Genomic DNA, 25,705 nt, shown 5'->3' with positions numbered 1-25,705 from the left:
GAAGGTTTAAGAAAACTACCCACAACCTTGGTAAGTAGGAGAGTCCTAATTCAATCCCAAGCAGTCTTGATTAAAGAATTCTCACTCTATCTGTTTACAAAAGAAGTGACCGGCTTTTATAGGAATAATAAAGCTACTACATACTGACTGCTCAGAACTATGCCAAGTAGAGTATAAAGCATTTTAAATGTTATTTCATTTGGTACTTTAAAAACTCTGTAAAGCAACTATATTATTATCCCTACTTTGCAACAAAAAAGAAAAGAAAAAAAAGAAAGAAACTGATGTTTCCTTTCATTGCAAAAATAAATAAAACTGCCCAAACTTCAACAGCCAAGTAAGGAACACAGTGAGACCGTACTAGGAACAAGACCTCTCTTTCCAAGCCATATGCTCTTAATCATTTACACTGTTTATTGGACACTTTAACTAAACAAAGATGGTTTTTACAGTCATATTTAAGTATAACTTTTTACTATAGGTATAAAGTGAATCTTTTCTTTAAATGCCATTTGCTCAAAGTTTTGTAGTTTATAATCTTCATTTCTGCTATTAAAGTAAATGATTAAAAATTAAGTAATTTTCAAAAAATCTTATGCAACAGGTATGTATGATTATGCTCTCAGAAATGATTATGCCCAGCAAAATTTCAAATTAGGAAACAGCAATCTGTTCCTTGGCAAAGCCCTGACAAAGAACTTCAGATATACTAGAGCTAAGTCACACTGCCAAACATCTATCTGAAAATTAGAAGAAAATGGCTTTAATATGTATATATAAAGTACCCATACCACCACCCAAGACACACTACATATAATCTGACACACTTCAATAGCATAAAGCTATTACAGAATTATTATTCTCTTAATTATAGCTAAATTTATCACTTGAAAGTGATAAGGGGAGCCTGGGTGGCTCAGTGGGTTAAGCCTCTGCCTTTAGCTTAGGTCATGATCGAAGGATCCTGGGATCAAGTCCTGCATCCGGCTCCCTGCTCAGTAGAGAATCTGCTTCTCCCTCTCCCACTGCCCCATCCCCCAGCTCCTGCTCTCTCACCCACTCTCTCTCAAATAAATACATAAAATATTTTTTAAAAGGTGGGGGGGTTGTGATAAACACTATCTTCTGTAAGATTTTCTTCCTCACAAATCATAATGGTGCAGAGAATCAGCCTCTGTACCACGTGACTGCCAACCCCAATGTTAAGCTGGAGAGACACTCACACCAACAAGAGTAATATAATCTCTAACTGTATCCTAAAGCTGAGTACATCTGGATATTCAGCTAGATATTATCCTTGCTTGCTTTAGATGACCCCATTTGGCAAAGAACAGAATGTGGAATAAGTAAGAGCAAACAAACATTAACTTTTATAATAAATAGGTTTTTTTAAGATTTTTTAAAATTTTATTTATCTGACAGACTGAGATCACAAGTAGGCAGAGAGGCAGTGGGGAGCAGGCTCCCCACTAAGCAGAGAACCCAATGTGGGGCTTGACTCCAGGACCCCAGGATCATGACCTGAGCCAAAGGCAGAGGCTTTAACTCACTGAGCCACCCAGGCACCCCAATAAATGGTTTCATAAGTAAAGCCAGCATGCTAAAAACTACACTTCTAGATTTTTAAAGCAACTTTTTAAAATTATTTTATGAAATGTTTCCATGAATCAAAAGCTATTTATTTATAACTGAAAGAAATTCAAATTCTTTCCAGAAATTCAAAAAGTCAAATATTGTAAGCTATACATGCATTTCATATAAATGCTAGCATTTCAAAAATAAAAACCCTTTTCTGATTGTACAGTGATCTAAAAAAAAAATATATAGAAAATAAAATAAGTAGTAACTGGTTAATTACCTGTTTAAGGATAAGATCAGGACACACAAACTACTATTCCCATCAAAACGATTACCAGCAGACCAGCTAACAGGTAATACCACAGAGCTGTATTTCTTAATATTTGTATTACAGGTTCTACTGAGAAGCTGATGAACGCTATGGTTTATCTTCCCAAGAAAGCATATGGGTACATGAAATTTTGCACATAACTCTGGGGAGAGAAGGGATTCATAGCAATCCTGAAGCTCACACATGGACCTTCCGAATAGAGTATGAGCTAATACTGATTAAGGAATCCTGGGAACTATACTCAAAGTAAGACACATGTCATTTTAAAACTTTCCCTTTTTTTTGTCTTTATTTTGTTCCTTGCTTCTATTAACCAGCCAAAATATGACCATTAGCATAGAAAGATAAACATGATGTCTAGTTTTTCTGTCTCTATAAACTGACCCCTATAGATTTGCCTTTTATTTTCTAGTAAACTGTTCATACACTTTTATAATCTCATTTTTTTCCTCCCCAAACCTGAACGCTATCTTGAATCTTAGTAGGAAAATGATCAGATTTCTAGAAACACATTATCTTCTATAGAAAACTTGAATGTCAGAATTTCCAGTACTTCTGAAAACAGAAATGTAGTAATTTTTTTTTAAAGATTTTACTTATTTATTTGACAGAGAGACAGATCACAAGCTGGCAGAGAGGCAAGCAGAGAGAGGGGAAGCAGGCTCCCTGCTGAGCAGAGAGCTGGATGCGGGGCTTGATCCCAGGACCCTGAGACCATGACCTGAGCCGAAGGCAGAGAGTTTAACCAACTGAGCCACCCAGGTGCCCCAGAAATGTAGTAATTTTTAAACAAAAGTTCCCTTTTAAAATTAAACACACTAACCAGAACTTTAAGAGATAACAAATATGTATACAGTCTTATTTTGATGTAAGGTAAGTAAATGAAAATATTTCAATTATCTTGGGAACAAATGCTAGTTATAGCTTGCTTTGTTCAATGTCCATTAGGTGTAAAGGCCGCCCAACTGAAAAGAAAAAAAGACAAGACTAACACACTTTCTTTAGAGGCCTTATCAAAATCCATACCTTCTATAACCTTTAACATTTAAATATCAAAAGGATTAATGGGACTATGGCTTCCACTGCTTATTATGAGTGTCACACAGAATACTAGATATAATTTTAACGAATGTAGAAACATCTTTGTTCTACGACACCAAAGGCAGACAAGAGGAGTCTTCACTGTGATGGCCAATATCCCACCATCATCATTTATTAAAATAGCTTCCCAACTGGTCAGCTTCTATTCTATCTTCAACTTGCCTTCAGTTTGTTTCTAACACAGCTGTCAGTGGCCCCATAAAAATATAATGAAACTCTGCCACTCTGTAATCAGACTGTACAACTCCTCTGCTCAAAACTCAGTTTCTATCAGAGTAACTCTATTTCTATCAGAGTAAAAACTACAATCCTTAACAAAGGCTGTTAAGGTCCTAGGTGATCTGATCTGCTTTGCCCCCAACCTGCATCCCCTTTATCTGTCTGACCCATCCCCTCCCATTCTCTTCTTTCCTTACTCCAGCCACCTTGGCCTCTGTTCAGTTCACTGAACATGTTCAGCTGCCTTCAAAGCCACATGACTAACTCCTTCACATCCTTCAGTCAAGTATTTCCACAAATGTCTTCTCAATATACCTACCCGACCACCTTATTTAACACTACAACCTGTTCCAACACCCACACATTCCCGCCCTCCTTACCCAGTTCTTCCCTTATTTCCATACTTTTTGCCACTTAATAAACTAGATTACTTGTTTATTCCTCTCTGCCTGCCCCCCCACCTTAAAATGTAAAGATTCCAGAGGGCCAGGACATTCTGTTTTGCTCATTGATATATCCTAAATGGCTAGAACAGAGACCAACACCTAAGTGTTCAATAAATGCTGGATAAATCTTTTAAGTGTCCAAATTCTTGGTGGCCATGTGAATACAGTGGCACAAAGTATCTGAAGTTAAACTCTCGGCTCTTTTTTTTTTTTTTTTTTTTTTTTTTTAAAACTCTCGGCTCTTAACAGGGTTACCAAAGGTAGTATTACTACCCTAAAAACAGAAAGATCCACTCCTAGGACCCAAGAAAATTAAAACATAGGTTCACACCAAAGTTCATAGCAGCATTTATTCATAATAGGCAAAAAGTAGAAATAAAGCTAATAAGTGAATCAACCAAAAGTGGTACATAATTTAATCACTAAATGAAATATCATTCATCCATAAAAAGGAATAAAGCATGCTACAAAATGAACCTTAAAAATATTATGCTAAGGGCGCCTGGGTGGCTCAGTTGGTTAAACGATTGCCTTCGGCTCAGGTCATGGCCCTGGAGTCCCAGGATCGAGTCCCACATCGGGCTCCCAGCTCCATGGGGAGTCTGCTTCTCCCTCTGACCTTCTCCCCTCTCATGCTCTCTCTCTCACTCTCTCTCAAATAAATAAATAAATAAAAATTTAAAAAAAAATATGCTAAGTGAGGGTACCTGGATAACTCAGTTGGTTAAGCATCTGCCTTCAGCTCAGGTCATGATCCCACAGGGTCATGGGATTGACTTCCACATGGACTCCCACATTGGGCTCCCTGCTTAGTGGGGAGTCTGCTTCTTCCTCTACCCCTCCCCACTGCTCATGCGTTTGGTCATGCACGCTCTCTCTCACAAATATAAAATCTTAAAAAAAAAAAAAAAAGAAAAAGAAAATACTATGCTAAGTGAAAGAAGTGAGGCACAAAAGAACATGCTTGATGATTCCATGATAGGAAATGTCCAGAACAGGCAAACCCCCGAGACCAAAAGCAGATTCGTGACAACTGGGAAAGGGACAGAGAAGAAGAACAAGGAGTGACAGTTAATAGGTACAGGTTTCTTGCCGGGAAGACAAAAATGTTCTGCAGTTAAACAGTAGTAGTGATAGATCAACGATCTTGTGAAAATACTAAGTACCGACATGTACACTTTATATTTTTTTAAGATTTATCTGAGAGACAGCATGCAAGAGACAGTGCTTGATTGCGTGTGTGCGGGTGTGGGGAGGTGAGCAGGGGGAGAAAAAATCCCAAGCAGACTTCCTTGCTGAGCATGGAGCCTCATGTGGGGTTCAATCCCACAACCCTCAGATCATCACCTGAGCCGAAATCAAGAGTCAGCACCTCTGCACTGTACACTTTAAAAGGGTGAATTTTACCTCCTTTCCTAAAATTCAAAAACAAAACAAAACAAAACAAAAATGGAAAGGACTGCTCATCTCAATGTTCACCACTCACTAATAAGGGAAGGCTAAGAGTTGGGAATGCCTTCTTGGCTGCAGTCAATCCTAAAAATCCCATCCACCAACTAATCACAAAAAAACATATTTTAAAAGGGGAGGAGGAGGGACTATTCAACCATAAGTAGCACCAAGCAGAACTTTTCCTTCCCATTCAATCCATTCAAATCCTATCATCCCCACCTGCAACAGACCCACCTCTCACACCTGGTCCACCACCATCTCTCACCAGAACTTACTTGGCAGGCTTGCCACTGGCACCCCTCCTTCTACTCTTGCTCACCCACAGTCTAGTCTCTGAACAGCAGTTACTGCTCCTGCTCAAGACCCTTCACTGACTTCCAAAACACGCAGATTTTACTCTTAAGTCCTTCCCCTGGCCTACAAGGCCCTACCCTATACGGTAGGAACTTGGATCTCTCTAGCCTCATCTCCTACCATTCCAGCTTTAAAGCCCTCCCTGTTCCTTAAAGTATGCCATGATCCAACAGACCAAAAACATTCCTCCACAGGACCCTAGCACTTGAATTTTCTGCCCAGACTGCTCTTCCTCCAGATAACTGAATGGCCCACTGTATCATTTGTTTCGCATGATATTTATATGTCATCTCCAAAAACTTATTAGACTTCATTTAAAGTTAACACCGTCTGTCACTGTAACCACTTATCCTGATTTTGCTTTACTTCACAGCACTTACCACTTTTTTGGGGGGTTGGTGTCTATGTATCCTAATTTAATGTAAACTCCATGAGGGGAAGAACTCTTATTTTGTATACTGCTGCATCCTCAATACCTAGAAGCATGTCTGGTACATGGAGGGTACACAATTTATCTCTTCACTGACTGAATTACAGATTGAAGTAGCAAAAACACATTCTTCAGGGCAATATGTACTCATCCAACATGCTTTTTTAAAAAAATTACTGGGTGCCTAGGTGGCTCAGTTGGTTGAGTGACTGCCTTCAGCTCAGGTCACGATCCGGGACTTCCAGGATCAAGTCCCGCATCGGGCTCCCAGCTCCTTGGGGAGTCTGCTTCTTCTCCCTCTGACCTTCTCCTCTCTCATTCTCTCTCAAATAAATGAATAAAATCTTTTCAAAATAAATAAATAAGTAAATAAAAATTTAAAAATTACCATAGACAAAGAATTAGCAATTCAGACAAAACACAAGTCAGTATTTTACAAAATTACCTGTTCATCGAAGAGATCCCAAATTCATAGGACAAAATACATATGCCACATTATAGATATAAATCCTCTCAAATTTTACAGTTAAAAGTTAACTATGAGGTTAACATTCAGACTGAATTAACCAAGCCTCTGAATTCTCTTCGTCTTACTTATTCTCTTAATCTTACATTGTAACTAGAGGATGTGGTCATTCTTCAGGTCCCTTCAATACTCAAAACCCTGTACAACACACTTACTTCAATGCCAACATACTTCAGGTGACAACAGTATCAATCTCATTGCCCAAGACAGAAACTTCTTCTTCCCACCCTAGGGCAAGTTACTAGGTCCTGAATTCTGTTTCCTAAATATCTCAGGTCTATTCCCATTGCATGAGTTCAAGCCCTTACTTCTCAGTTGGTCTTCTCACCTGCAATCTCCAGATCTTCCACTCAGCTCTCCCAATTGACATATTCACTACAATACTACCAAAGTGACCTCTCCAGAATATAAATCCACCAACTTTACTCCTTTCTAATAACCTTCAGTGGTTCATACCATTCAAGAAAATTTTCAACTCCCTAACTTAGCCTTCTCTCCATTGCCCTCCTATTTCCACCCCCAACCCCCACCCAACACATCATGCTTAAGTCAGGCACAGTAAACTAAGTTTCCAAATATACCACTTTGGGTTTTTTTCCACTTTCCAACATGTAGTCCCCTTTCTGTCTCAAACACTCTTTTCCACTCTTCGTTCGTTGCTCAATGAAAGCTTTAACTCTCAGCTTAGATGTCAGTTCTACCACAGAACTTTCCATGACTCTGACTGATTGATGGATTGACTAATTTTTAAGATTTTATTTATTTAGTTGACAAGAGAGAAACACAGTGAGAGGGAACACAAGCAGGGGCAGTGGGAGAGGGAGAAGCAGACTTCCCACTGAGCAGCGACCCCCCCGAGGGGCTTCATCCCAGGACTCTGGGATCATGACCCAAGCCAAAGACAGACACTTAACTGACTGTGCCACCCAGGTGCCCACCTGACTCTGATTTAGATATCCTCTTCTGTCCTCCCATACCACTTACCACAATTACTGTATACTGCAGTCAAGACTCTTGTAACTCCGTATGTGCTGTTCTGCTTTATTTTCCTATCTTCTACTAAATTGTGAGCTCCTTGAGAGCAGATCTGAGAGCTTACTCACATTCATTCCACACTGCCTGATGCACAGAAGGGGCTGTTGTTAAATGAATGATTTATGAAAGAGGGAAGGGAAAGAAAAAAGGGAAGAAGAAGGGGTTAGAGAGAGTGAGGGCAGAGGGAGGGAGAGGGAAATAGGAAGTGAAGAAAAATAAGGAAGCTGGGGGAAAAAAGGAAGGGAAAGAAAGAGGGAAAGGAGGAGCCAGGGAAAGGAAAAGGGGAAGGAAAGTGGAAGGAAAAGGGGAGGGGGTGAGAACATGCACAAAAGCAAAGGGCGTTTATAATCAATCCATTATTTTTATGTGTTCTAAAGGCAGTGATTATGGAAGAGAATGGTACATCTGAAAAAGCCCATCTCTCCAAGATTCTAGGCACAACCACCTAAATCACTTATTCCATAAAGATTCTGAAATTTCCAGCCTCTCCAGATTCTCCCACTTTACTTAAAAATTTACTGCAATGTAATGAGATGTTAATAACGTGCACAAGAAAACAGTTTTAGTTGGAAAAAAGTAGGAAATGAATCTGACATAATTAAAATTAAGTCTTGAAATCATTTACAACTTTTAATAATCTAGGATTTCCTGAAAATGTGCTATCACTGACACTGAAAGATCTATAGAAAATATAAAAAATCCAGAGCACCTCAGTCATTAAGCATCTGCCTTCAGCTCAAGTCATGATCCCAGGGTCCTGGGATGGGTCCTGGGATGGAGCCTGGCATCAGGCTCCCTCCGAGGCAGGAAGCCTGCCTCTTCCTCTCCCACTCCCCCTGCTTGTGTTCCCTCTCTCACTAAGTCTCACTCTGTCAAATAAATAAAAAATTTTTTAAAAGTATAAAAAATCCAACAAAACCCCATATCATGACGTATGTTAAGAATAAAACTACTTTTGTGTTACAGTGCTATTTCTCAAAAACACGCTGGGTAAAAATATTACAAAATAGAATATACTAGTGACTAAATGGGTTTATTTAAATAAACTCTTGAAGTACTATAGCAAAATTGTTTCTAACAACTGTTTCTAAAATTGTTTCGAACATAACATTTAAAATGATATATACATTTTTCTTTACTTTTGGACTTTAAAGCAACAACCAGAAAAGTATTATTAAACATTCTTTCAATGAGATCGATACACTGTCATTTAATAAAATTAAAAAATTTCATGTGACTAATAAAACAGATAATAAAAACTTAAAAGCCTGCCTCAAAGTACAAATATGTTTGGTGAGATCTGATAAATAGCATAAATCCTCCTATAGCTCTGTTGTCATTACAATTTAGAAACTGGGAACACACAAAAAAAGAGAAAATGTGAGCCCACTATAATTACTTTTAAGTACTTTCTGAATTGCAACTTTGTTAAAGCAAAATGCCAATCAATCATGGGCAGCCTCTCAATGTTCACCATGTAAGAAATCAAGTTGTAAGAAATAAGCTATGTGTGTAGTCCTGCTGATTATCAGTAGACTCCCAAAGAGAAGACTCACTATATATACAATAAACAGGAAGTTCTTCCTGTATAAAATCAGAAATTTACATTAATAACTCTTCCTTTCAACATCAGTAGTACCCTTTTTTATTTTTTTTATTTATTTTTTTTTTTTTTTTAAAGATTTTATTTATTTATTTGACAGAGAGAGATCACAAGTAGGCAGAGAGGCAGGCAGAGAGAGAGAGGAGGAAACAGGCTCCCTGCTGAGCAGAGAGCCCGATGTGGGACTCGATCCCAGGACCCTGAGATCATGACCTGAGCCGAAGGCAGCGGCTTAACCCACTGAGCCACCCAGGCGCCCCAGTAGTACCCTTTTTTAAAAAGACAATGTTAATGGAAATACTAAGCACTTAAAATTAGTAGTTCTAAAATTATACCAAGAAATTTGCATTTGTCTAATACTATGACACTCTTAAGGCTAAAGTTTCCAATGTACTTTCATTTTTTAAACACGCAAGTTAAAAAAAAAATGGAAATGAAAGAAAAGGAAAGAAAATTTAAGTCTTAAGGACCTTCAACTTACTACATTTCTTTTAATCAAATATTAACAGAATACCAAAGACACGCCAGGCAGTACATTGGGAACTATGACAGATTGCAGTATCTACCAGAAACTAAATCCTATATTATTCAGCTTCTGAATTTATTTTATGTTATTCAACCCAACACTTTCCTTTAAAAAGTTCTCACCCAACACCAAAGAAGATACACGGTTTTTCCTAACAAATTCACTTGTCACTGTTTTACACAGGTCCCAGGAGTTATAGCTAGCATCTGTGACTAACAAAAGGGATCTGTTTCTGAAATATCACTGATTATTTTTTTCACTTACATGTAGGAGAGACAAGAATTCAGCAGATATAAACTGTTTCAGATACTTTATAGCATCCAAACTCAAGAAGGAAAAAAAAAGTTTTAAAAAAAGGAAAAGAAAAACTAAACTTAAATTACTTCGTATAGCTGATATTTAAGTAGTCACAGCTTTTACTTTCTTTCATAAACAGAAGCATTACAAATTTTCATTTAGATGCAGTACTTTAAAAGCAAGTTCATTCTGAAAAGAGGAAAACTTGTTTTCAAATAATTCAAAGGAACTATCAAAAGTAGACAACATTTACATTTTCAGATACTATTCCATGCATCTATACTTGTGAACACACCCTACCGTTTCAAGCACTTCCGAATTTGTCATGGATGAAAAATATCTCTAGTCTCTAAGTTCCACCAGTTGAATCTAAACAGGCCAGATATCTAAGGCTTTTTATTCCCCAGTGTATAAAAAATAACACCATTCTATTACATAGTCTCCAAAAAATAAAAACCTACACTTCCATTGCCATGATCTCTTTCACCAACTAAGTAAATTCTACTTTTTACACATTATCCTCCATTCGGTTAACGTGTTTACATTTAAAAGGAATCTGGCAATGGGCTTTCCACATCAATCCACATTGGTTTTATCACAACATCTGACAATTTAGACTAAACGGATCTACAAAGAAAAAAAAAAAAAGTAGGGTCCTAAATCCCAGGAAAAACTAACATCTCTGAGTTGTGTAAAGATCCTCTTTAAAAATCTTTCAGTTTAGATTATTTTCCCAGCAAACAAACAGGTCTTCTGCTAGAAATTCTCAGCACTGCTCACGCAACAGACAGGATTTTCTTTCATCAGTGTAATCACTAGAACCACAACACAGTTCGGTTTCCAGAGTCGGATTACTTGACCTGCTTTTTCTGTTTTACCTTTTTAAATTAAAACAGTTTATTTCATGCAGTTACTCCTGCCTTAGCCTGCAGAAAGACGTTCGATATGATAGACCTCCTGTAAGTGGCCCCAACTCCACAGCAGAGCCACAGAGAGCCACGCCAGCGGACCCCACCGTCTCCCGGGGAAGGGGCTCGGGCACCAGGCCGCCCCGCACACCTTCCTCGGCGAAACTCGGAGGCCCCCCCACACAAGCCCGATCATCCGCCCTTCCCCAATTCTAGAACCCCAGAGGTCGTTTCCTCTACGCAATCTTACCTTCATGATGATTCTGGGACCGCGATCCCCTCGAAAACACCAGATTCACCTGCACCTGGAGGGAAAACAAAAGACACCCAGTCGGCACCACACGCACCCTCTGCACCCGCGGAGGCGGAGGGAACCGAGCGCAGCCCGAACCCCGAAGAAAGCGCCGTGGCGGACGTCAGCCCCCGAACCGAAGACGAGGGGCTCCCCGTGGCCTCGCCAGCCCCGCAAACCCAGCCACCTCCACAGTTCGGCCGCTTCCCGTCCCCATTGTCGGGACCCGACGGAGTTTCCCGTCTCCGACAATGACGCCATTTCTGTCAGAGAAGAAACTCACAACAAGCCCCGGGGCCGGCGCAGGGCCGGCTGTCCTCCCCGAGGGCCTCCGGGCCCGGCCGAGCGGGTCGGCGCCCCAGAGGGTCGCGCAGCCCCGCTTCCGAGCCGGAGCAGGCCCGGGCCCGAGGGGCCCCGGGTGGGGGCGGCGGAGAGGCCAGGCGGGCCGGAGGGCCGCGGGCAGGACCGACCCGCCGCTCAGCCGCTGCCCACGTCCCGCTCCGAGGCGGAGACCAGACAAGTGCGAGTGGGATCCCCGGCTCCCGGGCCGCGAGGGCCGCCAGAGGACCGGGGGGCCGGGAGCAGACACTGCCCCCCGCGCCGGCCCGGGCCCCCCACCGCGGCCCAGAGCCGCTAAACCGCTGAGTGTGCAGCCGCCAGGCTGGGGGGCGACTCGGACTCGGCAACTGCATGGGGGCGGGGGCTCCCGGAAGGCCGAGGCCCCGAATCCGGGCGCCCGGCGAGACCACCGAGCGATCGCCCCCTGCTCCTCGGCCGGGGCCGCGGACTCCCGAAAAGGACCCCTCACGGGACCGCGAAATCCTCAGAAAATGCCCCTACCTTCGGCGGAGGCGAGCTCTCACCCTGGCACGTCCAGAGTTCCCTCCCCGGCTCCCCCCCAAAACCAGCAGGCCCGGGGGAGAGATGGGGGAAGAAGGGCGGCGGGTCCAGCGGCTGCTGAGGCTGAAGCTCCGGCTCCTCCTCCTCCCGCGGCGGCGACTGGTACCTTTGTTTGGCGGCCGCTCGGGCTCCCTCGCTGGGGGGAGGGGGGGGACGACGAAAAATCCCTCCCGGACTGGAGGTCCGGGCCCCGGATCGCGCTGCCCTCCAGAGGACGGCGGCGCCAGACCCTCTGCGGCTCCCTCCGGGCAAAGGTCCAGGCGGTGGCCGTGGCGGCGGCAAGCTTCAGCTCTAGAGTCTCCCTCCGCTCCGGCGCCCAAGCTCCTCACTCCGGACTCGACTGACGGGCAAACATCGCTTCCCCCCCCCACCCCAAGATCCCCCCTCCCTTCTTTCTCCCCTCCCCTAGATATTTTCCCCTCCCCTACCTCTTTCCCGGATGGCCCCTCAGACGACCTCGGATTGGTTAGCATTCTTTAGAACCCGCCCACCCCCTATTCTTATTGGTCCCCGGGATACAAACAACGACGCCATTTTCCCACCACTTCTATGGAAACAGAAAGTTACTCCTCAAAGCTTCCCGGGAAATGTAGTCCAACCTCTAGGGCCAATGCGAAAGCCTTTGCCCAGGAGAACTGCAAAACCCGCAATGCCCCGCGTCGGCGTGAGGCAAGTAGCGGGGGGAGGGGGAAGGGGCGGGGACACAAAGCAGTGGGGAGGCGGCAACGACGCCTGCGCAGTGTGACCGGGATGGCGCATTTTCTTGCACCGAGTGATGCGGGGTCGCTGGCGGCTGAGGAGGGCGGAGAGTTCTGTGGTGAAGTAGGGGGAGGGATCCATGTAGGCGTCAGGCGGAGCGTTGCTTTGAACTATAAAGTGGGAAGTTGATGCTGGGCACTACTACGCCCGGGCCGGCGGAGCGAAAGTTGTGATCTCACCGTTGAACCGTGAGCGGCTGTGGTGGCGGCCGGGGGGTACCCGGATGGGAGTGAGGGCGGGGGAGGCGGGAAGGCGGGGTCGAGGGGAAAGAAAGAAAGGAGGGTGAGGACCCGGATGCTGAACCGGATTGTGTATGAATTTTCCATCCTCGCTGGAGAAGGGGAGGAGCGGAGGGTGACCTCGTAGCGCGGAAGGGGGCATCCCGGCCGAGAGGAAGCGGGAACCTCACCGGCCCTGCGGGCTCTGACTAGCAGAGGAGCGCCGGGAAGCGCTTTGGCCAAGTCTCTGCGAAAAATCTGCCTCGAAGTTACTTAAGTCCGCTGCCTGTAGCTCGGGCAGTTTTGTTCAGGTCTGTCACCTCCCGGGGTTTGAGTGAAAGGATCCGTTCTGCGTTTCCAGCTACGCTGATACTCGTCTGGCACCACTTAGCAATTTTGAAATCAGATCATTCCCTTTAAAAAAACAAAAAGCAACTTGCACGGTATTCTGACTTTTTATACTGCAAGTTTATGCCCTGATTTCATCCTCCAGCGCGTTAGAACCATGAGGTTCATTTAGTCCTTCCCGTGCTTATTGGGCGCCTGCCGTCTGGAAAACGGTACGGACGGGAGTAAAATGGACCCACAAGTGGGTGTGAAGTTGGTAAAAGTGGTGAGTGCTGCGAAGGAGAGTTACGTGATGATTTGAAATAGGGAATTCGACTTAAGGGAAGCAGAGTGAAGATCGAGCCCAGGGTGGGTTAGCAGGAGTTAATAGGGAAAGAACTTTCCAGGCGGAAAAAAATAACATCTTGGGAGCCTTGTATCTAGAGAGAGATTTTAAAGTGTGAAGAACTAGCATAGTTAGTTATAATAACATAGTTAGTTATAATAACAAAAATGATGATAATAAAGTGTGAAGAACTGAAGCTGGGGGTGGGGGAGGCGGGAGTAGCCCAGTCTTCCAGACAGTTTGTTAGGGAGTGTGTTCTTACCTAAGAGCAAAGGGATGTCTCCGAAGGGTTCTCAGTTGGTTGGGAAATAGGGCCAGATCTGAATTTTGCTGGCCGAAGAGTAGAGATCTGCATTAGAGGGGCAAATGCAGGGAGCCCAACCAGATTATGTCAGTAGTAGTCCATACAGGGGGGACAGTTATTTTTATGTTAATATTCATCCATCAATTGTATGAACAAATTAAAGGCAGTTTTCCAGTTTTGAAAGTGAGTAGTTTCAGACTCTCTCACAGAGGCATCCTGTAGTTATTCAGTCTAAAAACAAGATAGTTGATTTTATGTAACACTAATGCCTCTTTATGTTGGAGTCTAGTACCTACCTGATGACTGAAATTTCCAGCCATAATAGGAAGCTTTGCATTAAAAGGGGGGAGGGTGAGGAAGCAGGTAGGGTATAGGCTGCTGTATGTAGAAACCCTGAGATTTAAGAAGACACAAAATAGATTACTTTTCAATATGTAGAAAAATTAAGGTTCCTGTGTTTCCCCACTACTGAGAATACTTGTGTATAAACATCCTGTAGGAAAGGAACATGAATTCACTTATTAAGAGTTTCTTACGGTAATTTTTAAAAATTAGGGGCACCTGGATGGCTCAGTCATTAAGTGTCTGCCTTCAGCTCGGGTCACAGTCTCAGAGTCCTGGGATCGAGCCCTGCACCGGGCTCCCTGCTCAGTGGAAGCCTGCTTCTCCCTCTCCTACTCCCCCTGCTTGTGTTCCCTCTTCTGTCTCTCTCAAATGAATAAATAAAATCTTTGCTAAAAAGATAATTTTAAAAAATTTATAATGCATATTTTTTGTTTTTTAATGGCATCAACCAAAGCCTTAAGAATTGGAACAAAGGTGGTTAGCTCTGACTTCTGGGCAAGAGTATACTTGCCTCCATATGAAGACAAAAGAGTTCTTGAAAGGTAGACTCATTATTTCAAGTTAAGTGTGTTCTGGAGGTTGTGAAAAAAGATAAACATGATTATTGCTCTCAACCTGTTATGGAAGAGATGGCTACCAACTGTTTAAAATGCAGAAATATATAAATAAGATCCCTTTTTTTGTTTATCCTACCTTTAATTCTGTTTAATAATCTTATTTAAATGATTATTCTTCCTGCTTGTCATCTTTTCTTTTTCTGATCTCTTAAGAATGAAGTAATATGTCAGGATATCTGGTTAAGCATCTGCCTTCGGCTTTGGTCATGATCCTAGGGTCCTGGGATCGAGTCCCACATTGGGCTCCTTGCACAGCAGGGAGCCTGCTTCTCTCTCTGCCTGCTGTTCCCTCTGCTTGTGCGCTCTATCTCTCTCTCTATGACAAATAAATAGACAAAATCTAAGAAGAAGGGAAAAAAAATGAGGCAACATGTCAAGAGTTTAAACAGTAGAGATAAGAGGTTACTAGTTTTTAGATAATTTCAAAATATTTTCTGAACCTTTTTTTTCCCCTGTGACATACTGGGTATTAATTGTCAGTCAAGGCAGGTGTCAATCAGAGCAGTCAAGGCATTCCATTTCTACATGAAATGTTTCTCTTTGAGGTCATATTGCTAAGATGATTTCCTTTGCTGGAGTACTCAGTTCTGAAGATTGTTTCTCCTTGTTACTTAAGAGGAGATTACAGAAAACACACTTTTTGATCCTTTCAGTTCATGATCCTAAAGACCAAACCATTGTTATAGAAGCAAAAGAAAGAAGATAAAGGTAAGAAGCCACCTAAAATGTGCCAAGATGTCAGAGTAATTAGAAAAGTATATTCCTAAGATAAGGACAAATAAAAATAGCAAAAGATACAAAGAAGCCAAGTAGGGGTTGGATTCAACAGTAAAAAAGTTTGGTAGGAAGGCCACAAATGGTATTCTAGAAAACACTGAAGGTAAAACTCCCAATAATAAATCACTACAAGGGAAGTGTGTGTGTGTGTGTACACAAGGTAATATTTTTGATAATTGTATTCAAGTTAGTGTACGTCTTAAATGGATTGATTGTAAACAAAGTATAAGAAGTTTTCGCCTTATATTTTAAGATATAAAATTTATTCATTCTAATGCTCATTGAAAATATGTTTACTAATTTATGTAATCAGTCAAATATAGAAGTATCTAATTCTGTGTATTTGTTTTGACATTGATTTGATGTCAACAATTTAAGCCCTTATGGTTGAGTAAAATAAGAATGGCTTAGTTTAGTATAAGTTTTGTATCTGAGGAAATCACTTACAGCCCAGGTGAATACTCTGACCAATGAAATCACTTGAAGATTTTCTTTTTTTTTTTTTATGAGATAATTTACATGTGTGGTTCACCCATATAAAGTTAACATTTTAGTATATTCATAGGGTTGTGCAACCATCACCACAGTCTAATTGTAGAGTATTTTAATTCCTACAGAAAGAAACTTCATACTCCCTCTTCTTGCTACCACAGTGCTAGGCAGTTATCAGTCTATTTTCTGTGTTTGTGATTTGCCTTTTCTGAAGATGGGCTTCTTTTACTTACATGTTTCAATATTTCATATATGTAGCATTTTCTTATACAACATACTGAAAGTCTGCCTGTACAAAAACAACTTGATATACAAATCGCTTTGCATTTGGAACTCAAAATTAATTCAGTTATTATTTCTCCTTATTCACAGATCAGCTTTGAAGTTTAAAAACAATGGAGAAAACTCAAGAAACAGTCCAAAGAATTCTTCTAGAACCCTATAAGTATTTACTTCAGTTACCAGGTAACTGTTTAGTTATAGTCCATAGATCCATTATAGGGTCTTGTGATAGAGTTGTGGTCATTCAAATGCTAGCATACAGAAAAGATTTCCTATTTAATAAGGGATGCATACAAGGAAAATTACAAATAGAACATTTTTTTAAGTTTTTTTTTTTTTTAATTTATTTGACAGACGGATCACAAGTAGGCAGAGAGGCAGGCAGAGAGAGAGAGTGGAGGAGAGAGCCCAGTGTGAGGCTCGATCCCAGGACCCTGGGATCATGACCTGAGCCGAAAGCAGAGGCTTTAACCACTGAGCCACCCAGGCACCCACAAATAGAACATTTTAGTTTTATGTTCTTAAAGGGGTTATTTTGGGGATGCCTGGCTGGCTCAGTCGCTTAAGCATCTGCCTTTCACTTGGGGTCGTCCCGGATCGGGCAGTGAGGAGCCTGCTTCTCCTTCTGCCTGCCACTCCCCCTGCTCTCTCTCTGAGAAATAAATAAAATCTTAAAAAGGGGGGGGATATTTTTGAAGTACCCTTTTAAAAATGTCCGTTTATACAATGTAACTAAAAAAAAAAAATACTGAAAACATTTGAGTACACCATTGGAGGTTTTGGGATGCCACACGATCCTATTCCCTACTATTTAGGTGTCAGGGGCTTTTATGCCAATTTGTGTAACAACAAAAAGCTTTACTTTCTATGTTCACGTTTTCCACTGTCATCCACACACTGCATTTCTTATGCTACTAGTTGCTTTAAGAGCCAAATAGTACTGCATCTCTAAGTCACATTACTTGGAAACAAGGCCCACATTATTCTTATATAAAGATGGGTCACCTGAACTTGGCTTCTTACGGTAACACCTGCCTAATCGTGTATCTGTTTGTTTTATTTTGCTATTTTTTTAACTTGGTCTGGAAAATGGTGATAGCAAGTTAAAACTCATATATATAATAGGGGTGGGTTCCTGTAACAAAAATTCATTCACAGACCTGTTATTTGAAACTTGGAATGTACTTTCTTGTAGAAATGATATAAAAGATGGTGAGTTAGTTGACAACCCTAAAACCCTATTTAGCCCATAAGATAGCTAACCTATAGACTAGTGATGTTCTCAAATCAGTCACAATAAACGCTTTTTCATTTCTGTTCTCACCTTTCTTTGTGGACACACCTCGGTGGTATTATGTGTGTTTCTATTCTTTATAGCCTGGAGAGGATAAATATGGTTATCAGAAGCTGAAGAGTGGTAGCTCCCCCGCTACATCTTGAAGGCCATCATGATTAGCATCATTTCTATGCTGGCAGACCTACATGGAGATGTACCTGCTAATGTCAGTGTTTCAGAAAAATGGAGGGAACCAGGGCGTCTTTGGATCGGGCCATGATCCTGGGGTCGTGGGATCAAGCCCTGCATGGAGCTCCCTGCTCAGCGAGAAGTGTGCTTCTCCCTCTCCCACTCCCCCTGCATGTGTCCCCCACCCAAATAAAATCTTTAAAAAAAAGTAATAACTCACCAAAGCTTATTAAATGAAATCTAATTAACAACATAAAGATATTCCATAGTACTATAGAAGCAATATAAAAGGATCCTAAATTTGTTAGATATAAATTACCTTCCACTATGATGAGTCCAGAGACAAATAAAATCCTGCTTCTTAAAAGTTAAAATCCTAACATATTAAAGATGAAATCCTCAAGATCCAAAGGACAAAGAAAATTTACACTTTTTAAAAAACTAGTCAGTCTGTTACTATTTTTTTAAGTTTTTATTTATTTGACAGACAGCATAAGCAGTAGCAGTCAGAGGGAGAGAAGCAGGCTCCCCACTGAGAAAGGAGCCCAATGCAGGGCTCAATCCCAGGACCCCCAGACCATGACCTGCACTGAGGGCAGATGCCCAACTGACTGAGCCACTCAAGACATCCAGGGTCTGTTACTATTTTTTAATTCATTAAAGGTAGTACACCTCTTTATTGCCTGTACCCAGGGCAGACAACGTTTATTGCCTTGCCCTTGTCATGTGCTGCTTTTTATTGATATATAACTACATAAACAATTATTGTAAGTACAGCTCAAAAAGTTGGCTAGGGGGGCACCTGGGTGGCTCAATTGGTTGAGCATCTAACTTCAGTTCAGGTCATGGTACCGGGTCCTGGGATCAAGCCCCATGTTGGGGCTCTGCACTCAGCAGAGAGTGTGCTTCTCTCTCTCCTCCTGCCCCTCACCCCCATTGCACATGTGCATATGCTGTCTCTCAAATAAATCTTTTTTTTTTTTTTTAAGAGAAAAAAATAATGAAAAGTTGCCTGCTTTTTAAGAAAAAGCCAAGAGGCATCTGGTTAGCTTAGTCAATTAAGCATCTTGACTCTTGATTTCAGCTCAGATTTCAGAATCTGATTTTGAGATCAGGTTCTCTCTCTCCCTCTGCCCCACCTACTTCCCCCCAAAAAAGAAAAAGCCAAGAGACCCCTTTTGAGTGATTTATTCAGCAGCTAGTAACTACACTTATCTCAGGGTGTCCTGCTGAGAAACAGGATGATGTTTCTCCTGCAGTCTAACCATTGTTGGACTTACTTTGTAACAAGGTTGCAGACACTGGCTAGAACTGGGCTATGGTAAAACATGCCAGTTATCAGTGCTGTGAAGTATCTAAGGAGTGTCTCCTGTTCTGCTAAGCAAAGCAGGGACCATCTGTAGCTAATTTTAGCAATAATGTTTACCTGTATAATGAACTTCTGTAACATTTTTATTTAATCCTAATTATCCTATAGTATTTTAACATTTAAAACTCTCATTAGGTATGTCACTTTTTTACTATCTAATACAATCTTGTTCCATTATAGAATATAACCTCAAAAGATTTTCCTAAAGAAACAGAAAATTATGAAGCACCTAGCTGAATCATTCAGTGGAGCATGTGACTCTTGGGGTTGTAAATTCAAGCCCCCTGCTGGGTGTAGAGATTACTTAAAAAATAAAAATCTTTGTGGTGCTTGGGTGGCTCAGTCATTTAAGCATCTGCCTTTGGCTCAGCTCATGATCCTGGGGTCCTGGGATCAAGACCCATGTCAGGCACCCTGCTCATCAAGCAGGGAGTTTGCTTCTCCTTCTCCCTTAACTCCTCCCCCCAACTCGTGCTGTCTCCCTCTGTATCTCAAATGAATAAATAGAATCTAAAAAATAAATTACAAAACAAAAATAAATAAAAATCTTTAAAAAGAAATAGGAAGTAGGGGAATTAGGTATGGAGGGCACATGATATAATGAGCATTGGGTGTTATATGCAACTGATGAATCACTAAATTTTACCCCAGAAACTAATAATACAGTGTGTGTTAACTAAATTGAATTTAAGTTAAAAATTTTTTTTAAATGGGGGGGTGTCTGGGCCGCTTATTTTGTTAAGCGTCCATCTTGTGATTTCAGCTCAGGTCATGATCTTAGTTAGGGTCACGAGATTGATCCCTCATCAGGCTCCACAAGGAGTCTGCTTAAGATTCTCTTCTCTTCCTGCCCCTCTGCTTGTAACATGCAGTTCCCCCCCAGAAATAAATAAATAAAGTCTTTTAAAAAGAGATAGGAAATTGCATTATGCATAATAAACCGATTTTTAACAGAGAACTCAGAGTTCCTAATGAAATTAGGATGTTACTGTGCATTCATTCTATCAGGAATAATATCAGGACTTTAAGTCTTAAAGTGACTTAAAGGTAAGCCAGGCCATTTATTCTGTCGAAAAGTTACTCTTGCTATTAAAAGATTATAATAATTAGCAATTATTAGTATTAGGATTTTCTGGAATTTGTGAAGTCAAATGACTTTTTTACTTATTTGCGCTAGGGTAGGTCCCCAGGCTGGGAATTAGTAATGTTAAAGTCTTTAAAAGAGGAGAGGTAACTGGGGGGTTCTTGGGTGGCTCAGTTGAGCATCAGACTCTTGACTTGGGCTCAGGTCATGATCTTGGGGTCATGGCCATCAGGCTCCACATTCAGCACAGAGTTTGCTTGTCCTTTCCCTCCCTCTCTGCCCCTACCCCCACTCACACACTCTTCTTCTAAAATAAATATTTTTAAGAAATAAATAAAGAAGAAAGGTAATTATCATGTGTTTCTTTTAATTTTGAGGGATCTCTTTGACTAGCACCTGTTAGAAATTATTTGGGGCCTTAAAACTATCAACCCAGACCCCAGACTATGGTTAAAGGAAAAAAAATACTGAAACACAACTACATTACTTTTAAGTTAAGCCATTTATGTGCTCTTTTCTATGTACATTCAAAAGCAAAAAGGAAAAATGTGGCTCCACATTGATTCTTTGTGTTCTTCATCTTCTAAACTTGTTTTTTAAAGCGATACAGTTACTTTGCACAGATGTGCTTTGTCAGTATAGCTCAGATTGGCCTTTGTTAAACTGGAAAGTAGATCAAAGTACAAACTATATATCTGCTACCCGGACCATGCTCACCTTAAAGGTTAGTAGACAGAAAATACTGCTTCTCGAACCCTAAAAGATCCTTCTTTTTTAGACTTCTCACAAAAAGTGCAACTTTTTTTCATTTGGATATGGGATGAGAGTTTATTCATTTGCTTGGGTGACTGGTGCAGAGAAAACATAGATAGGTCTTAGAAAATACTGTTTTTGTTCACTGAAACTTTTTATGTAACTTTTTCTGAAACCATCTGAAATTAGGATGTTACTGTGCATTCATTCTATCAGGAAGCTTGTAGAACGCTATTAAAAGAACTGGTTGGAGTTTTTCTCTACCATTCCTTTATATTTGGGCAAAAATGACTTCTATTGATAACTACTACCCAAAAACCTCTTGAGCTTTCCATGTAAGAAAATGATAATATTGAAAAACTAATGGCCCTAGTCAAAATAAAAAGATTAACTTTTGACTAAACTGGAATGCTGAAAGGGAATACTTCAGGGAATGGTCATCTCATTTTTTGATAGGAAAGAAGCAGAGTTATACAGTCTCTAAAACCTTAATTTAAAGAAATGGTAGATAATTTTAAGAGGTAATTTTGTGATATTTTATTGAATTCAATAGCAAAGTACATTTTATTAGAAATACCTACAGTTCTCTGAAAACAGACATTGCTGACTAACTGCCACTGACTAGGCTGACTTATTTTTCAGAAAAGGAATGAATTAGATCATAGTTCCTAAAATGCCCACATTTCATTCCAAAATTGTTGATACAAGTTAAGATGAAAGGAGTGGGCTTACTAATGGGCCATTTGCATACTTTAGGATCTCCTTGAATGCCCTGATTTCAAAAGACCATGAGCTATCAGAATGCGAATTTTGGTAGAGGGGGCGTTAGGGAAGGCCCAGCAGTGATGGGGCTGGATTCAAGTCTGAACAGTTTCCAAGGAAGTTTCTGAATGTTTTTTTTTAATAACTGAAATATTAATTTTATTGCCAAATTTTATTCTTTAATTTCAGGTAAACAAGTGAGAACCAAACTTTCACAGGCATTTAATCATTGGCTAAAAGTTCCAGAAGACAAACTACAGGTATTTAGGCAATTCTAACGTCGTTCTTAATCCCTAACAAATTAATAGATGTGACGTAAAATATGTTGCTCTTAATGAGTTTAATGTGGATACATGTATTGTTTTATATTGAGGTTGCTAAATAATTATTCATTACAAAAAACTAAGAAATCTGAGACTCTTGTAATCTGTTAAGTATTTATAAGCTGTTTTGAATAGGTCAAATAAAATGAAATTGTCACTTGTCTTTTTTGTAGATTATCATTGAAGTGACAGAAATGTTGCATAATGCCAGTTTGCTCATCGATGATATCGAAGACAACTCAAAACTCCGACGTGGCTTTCCAGTGGCACACAGCATCTATGGAATTCCATCTGTCATCAATTCTGCCAATTATGTATATTTCCTTGGCCTTGAGAAAGTCTTAACCCTTAATCACCCAGATGCAGTGAAGCTTTTCACCCACCAGCTTTTGGAACTCCATCAGGGACAAGGTCTAGATATTTATTGGAGGGATAATTACACTTGTCCCACTGAAGAAGAATATAAAGCAATGGTGCTGCAGAAGACAGGTGGACTCTTCGGATTAGCAGTAGGTCTCATGCAGTTGTTCTCTGACTACAAAGAAGATCTAAAGCCACTGCTTAATACACTGGGGCTCTTTTTCCAGATTAGGGATGATTATGCTAATCTACACTCCAAAGAATATAGTGAAAACAAAAGCTTTTGTGAAGATCTAACAGAGGGAAAGTTCTCCTTCCCTACTATTCATGCTATTTGGTCGAGGCCTGAAAGCACGCAAGTGCAGAATATCTTGCGTCAGAGAACCGAGAATGTAGATATTAAAAAATACTGTGTACATTATCTTGAGGATGTAGGTTCTTTTGAATACACTCGGAGTACTCTTAAAGAGCTTGAATCTAAAGCCTATAAACAAATCGATGCACGTGGTGGGAACCCTGAGCTTGTAGCCCTAATTAAGCACTTAAGCAAAATGTTCAAAGAAGAGAATGAATAATATTAAGCCATTTCCATTTAGACCTGGTAGCTTATTGCAGTTGACTATTTTTTTGTCTTTTAGCCTATCACTTTTTAAAAAATTTGGACCGAGCTGTCACTCTCCACAAACCGAATGAATGAGGGTGATGTAAATGAGGTGGTTTTGATTTAGAACCCCTTTGTATAGATAATCATCATAGTACAAAGTTGAAAGAATCAAAACGGGCCACATTTAAGTAGGTCTGATTTGAATGTCAGAATGTGCTATGTCTGGACCTTATGGACAACTGCCACAAATGTTCTGTTGATTCTGTCAATAAAGAAGACTTCAGCTTCCAGGAATTTTTATCCAGATACTTCCTAACTGTGCTATATGGACAATTTCCCATTCGTTTACTCCGGTTTCAAGTCAGTGACTCCTTGGGACCAGTTTCTGTAGCGAGCTGGCCCAAAGACCACTGGACCTCCTCTTCCTAAATGTTGTTACTTATAATATCTCGGTCTCTTCTTGGAAACTCCCTCACTAAAGTCTTCCATGAAAAAGCTGACCTTGATAAGCATTAAGTGCATTAGTCTTTTTTTCTTACCCCCTTCCTTTTTTTTCTTCCTCCCTGCCCAGCAAATTCTGCTTTTTAACCAGGGAGACTCCACTTAATGAAATTTATACACTAGTCCAAATTCATTCATTTTTTTCCTTATAATTTGTATCCCCAAAACAGATTGATACCTGGATACAGCAATGTCTTTCCATTTGAGAAGAAACAAAAGGTACATGGAAAGAGTATTTTAGGGAGGAGCTTTTATTTAGGGAGGAGCTTTTATTTAAGCCTTTTTGTAGTCTCCTACTGGTTAGTAAGTAAAAATCATTAAAGAGCTGTTTGCTCACCTTAAGTACAAAAGTAGGGGGAAACGCCCTTTTCCTTGCCACTGAGGTCACTACTCCCCCTTAAAGGCAATTGGTGCTTGAATAAAAAAGGAAATAGGTATCTTTAATCTCTGATTAAAGGAATGAGAAGTGTTAACCTGAGAGCTAGTGCCTGGCTGAAAAGTAGTCAAAGACCCTGCTGTCAGGTACTCTCAATTAGCTTTATAGTGCTTTAACCCTGACTCTCTATCCCTTTTGTGTGCTTTCTACCCTGAACACCCTGGAGCCACCTGGCAACAAGAGGTAGGAGAAAAGAAAAGAAAAACCCTGATTCCTTAGTTTACAAGTGTTGCTGACCTCCCCAAATGAAACTTTTCCAGAAACGTTGCATATTGCTTGTTTGGTTCCATTATATGTTTTGGCAGATTTAATCACTAAGAACTTGCATGAAAAAAATCTCACTGAAGCCCTCAACCCAACCTTTGAAGAGTTGGGTAGTACCTTCACTAGTTTTTAAGATAATTTGAGTCTTCCATTTTAATTGAAAACCATGGGTATTTATGCTACATTATGGAAATTTGAACTGTGTTTATGAATCCATTACTTAAAAACTTAAAGATTAGTCAAAAAGATCTAATGCTAACTATATAAACAAAATATTTACCTTTAAGATGAAAGCTGCTTAAGTTGATTATTCCTTACCTAATCAAATTAATTTTGGCCTGGTGCTATTCATGATTCCTTTGTCATTTGTATCTGGTCTTTGTCAAGGACAGAAGTGCTTGACCTTGAATTGGAGTCTTACAAAAAGAGTCATTTTATCCATTAAGTAATCAAAAGTCTATTCTTTTCACCTTGAACTATAATCACAGTTGTCAATACAGAAGAACAATGTAAGAGTACTTTAAATCTAGTAAAAATATATTAATTTATCTACTTAGGTTTAAACTACAGTATTTTTTTTCTGCTTAAAGGAATGTCTTGGAACCAAAGTAACCTGGATTTTGGATGTAGAAGACCTGTAATTTTGAAATATTTTCCTATTTTCTAGTCTATAGAGGTTCAAAAAATAAATTGACTTTTTTCCTTGCCAAAGCCAAAAGAATGAAAGCTAAATTATGTTGTCATAAATAATTTTCAGCGAGATTTTAAATCCATTAGCTTTTCTCTATTCTACTCTCTTCCACTTTGTTAACTTCCAACTTGACTTCCTTCCCTTCTTGACCTATGCCCAACAGTCATTCATTTCCGGCAGCCATTTAGGGGCTTTCTCAGATCACTTTCCTCAGGTCCTTCTCATCCTGCCAGTTCCCAGTCCTGGTTGCATCCAACCACCCCCATCTTTGTTCCTCCAACTTGCTCAGTGCTGTTGGGGAGTGTTTCCACAACAGCTCCTACCACCATTGCAGGTTAACATGTTAAGGCCTCAATAAGACCTTTTATTTATCTAACCCTGATGGGAGTTTTCACATTTGTCATTCTAATGTCTATTGCTTCTTTTCCACTCGTTTCCCAGTTAATGGAAACTCTGCAAACTTTCTTCCTCTCTACTTCTTAGGTCTGTCGGCCTTTCAACTCAAGGAAAATTGTTTGTGCTCATGCCATAAGCCCAAAGAACCCCTCCCGTTCTTGTTTCCCTCCCTTTTTGCCTCTTGAGGGCCTATTAAGTCCTCTGCATTATATCCTCAAGATTTGTATTCAGA

General features: G+C 40.6%; 2 protein-coding genes across 16 annotated transcripts in view; one reads left to right on the top strand and one right to left on the bottom strand.

Moving 5' to 3' along the window:
• Positions 1–12,192, bottom strand: part of ARID4B (AT-rich interaction domain 4B) — a 147,601-nt gene extending 135,409 nt beyond the window's left edge. For 4 of the 6 annotated variants that reach the window (XR_009403895.1, XM_059397292.1, XM_059397295.1 and 1 more), the window contains exons 1-2: positions 11,939–12,027; positions 11,057–11,111 (exon numbers count right to left, since the gene is read on the bottom strand). Coding sequence is in view for 5 of the 6 variants with exons in the window: in XM_059397292.1 (XP_059253275.1) it covers positions 11,057–11,062 (6 nt within the window). In the remaining variant the exon portion in view is untranslated. Of the gene's footprint in view, positions 1–11,056; positions 11,112–11,938; positions 12,046–12,104 lie in introns of those variants that run through there. The other 2 variants (XM_059397294.1, XM_059397293.1) reach the window with 2 other exon arrangements.
• A 378-nt stretch (positions 12,193–12,570) lies between these two features.
• On the top strand, positions 12,571–23,493 carry GGPS1 (geranylgeranyl diphosphate synthase 1). 10 transcript variants are annotated; one of them, XM_059397284.1, is made up of 6 exons: positions 12,722–12,945; positions 14,752–14,839; positions 15,568–15,622; positions 16,556–16,648; positions 22,088–22,158; positions 22,395–23,493. In XM_059397284.1, the coding sequence occupies exons 4-6, from the start codon at positions 16,579–16,581 to the stop codon at positions 23,154–23,156; spliced, it is 903 nt and encodes a 300-aa protein (XP_059253267.1). In that variant the 5' UTR covers positions 12,722–12,945; positions 14,752–14,839; positions 15,568–15,622; positions 16,556–16,578; the 3' UTR covers positions 23,157–23,493. The 10 variants fall into 10 exon arrangements, with proteins under 10 accessions (XP_059253273.1, XP_059253271.1, XP_059253267.1 ...); XM_059397282.1 differs by lacking the exon at positions 14,752–14,839; XM_059397285.1 differs by lacking the exon at positions 14,752–14,839 and having other exon boundaries at positions 15,531–15,622.
• The last annotated feature ends 2,212 nt before the right edge of the window (positions 23,494–25,705 follow it).

The sequence above is a fragment of the Mustela nigripes genome, chromosome 4 (genome assembly GCF_022355385.1).
Source record: "Mustela nigripes isolate SB6536 chromosome 4, MUSNIG.SB6536, whole genome shotgun sequence".
NCBI lineage: Eukaryota > Metazoa > Chordata > Mammalia > Carnivora > Mustelidae > Mustela > Mustela nigripes.
The sequence above is the reverse complement of the archived record's forward strand: the minus strand, read 5'-3'. Positions and strand labels throughout refer to the sequence as shown.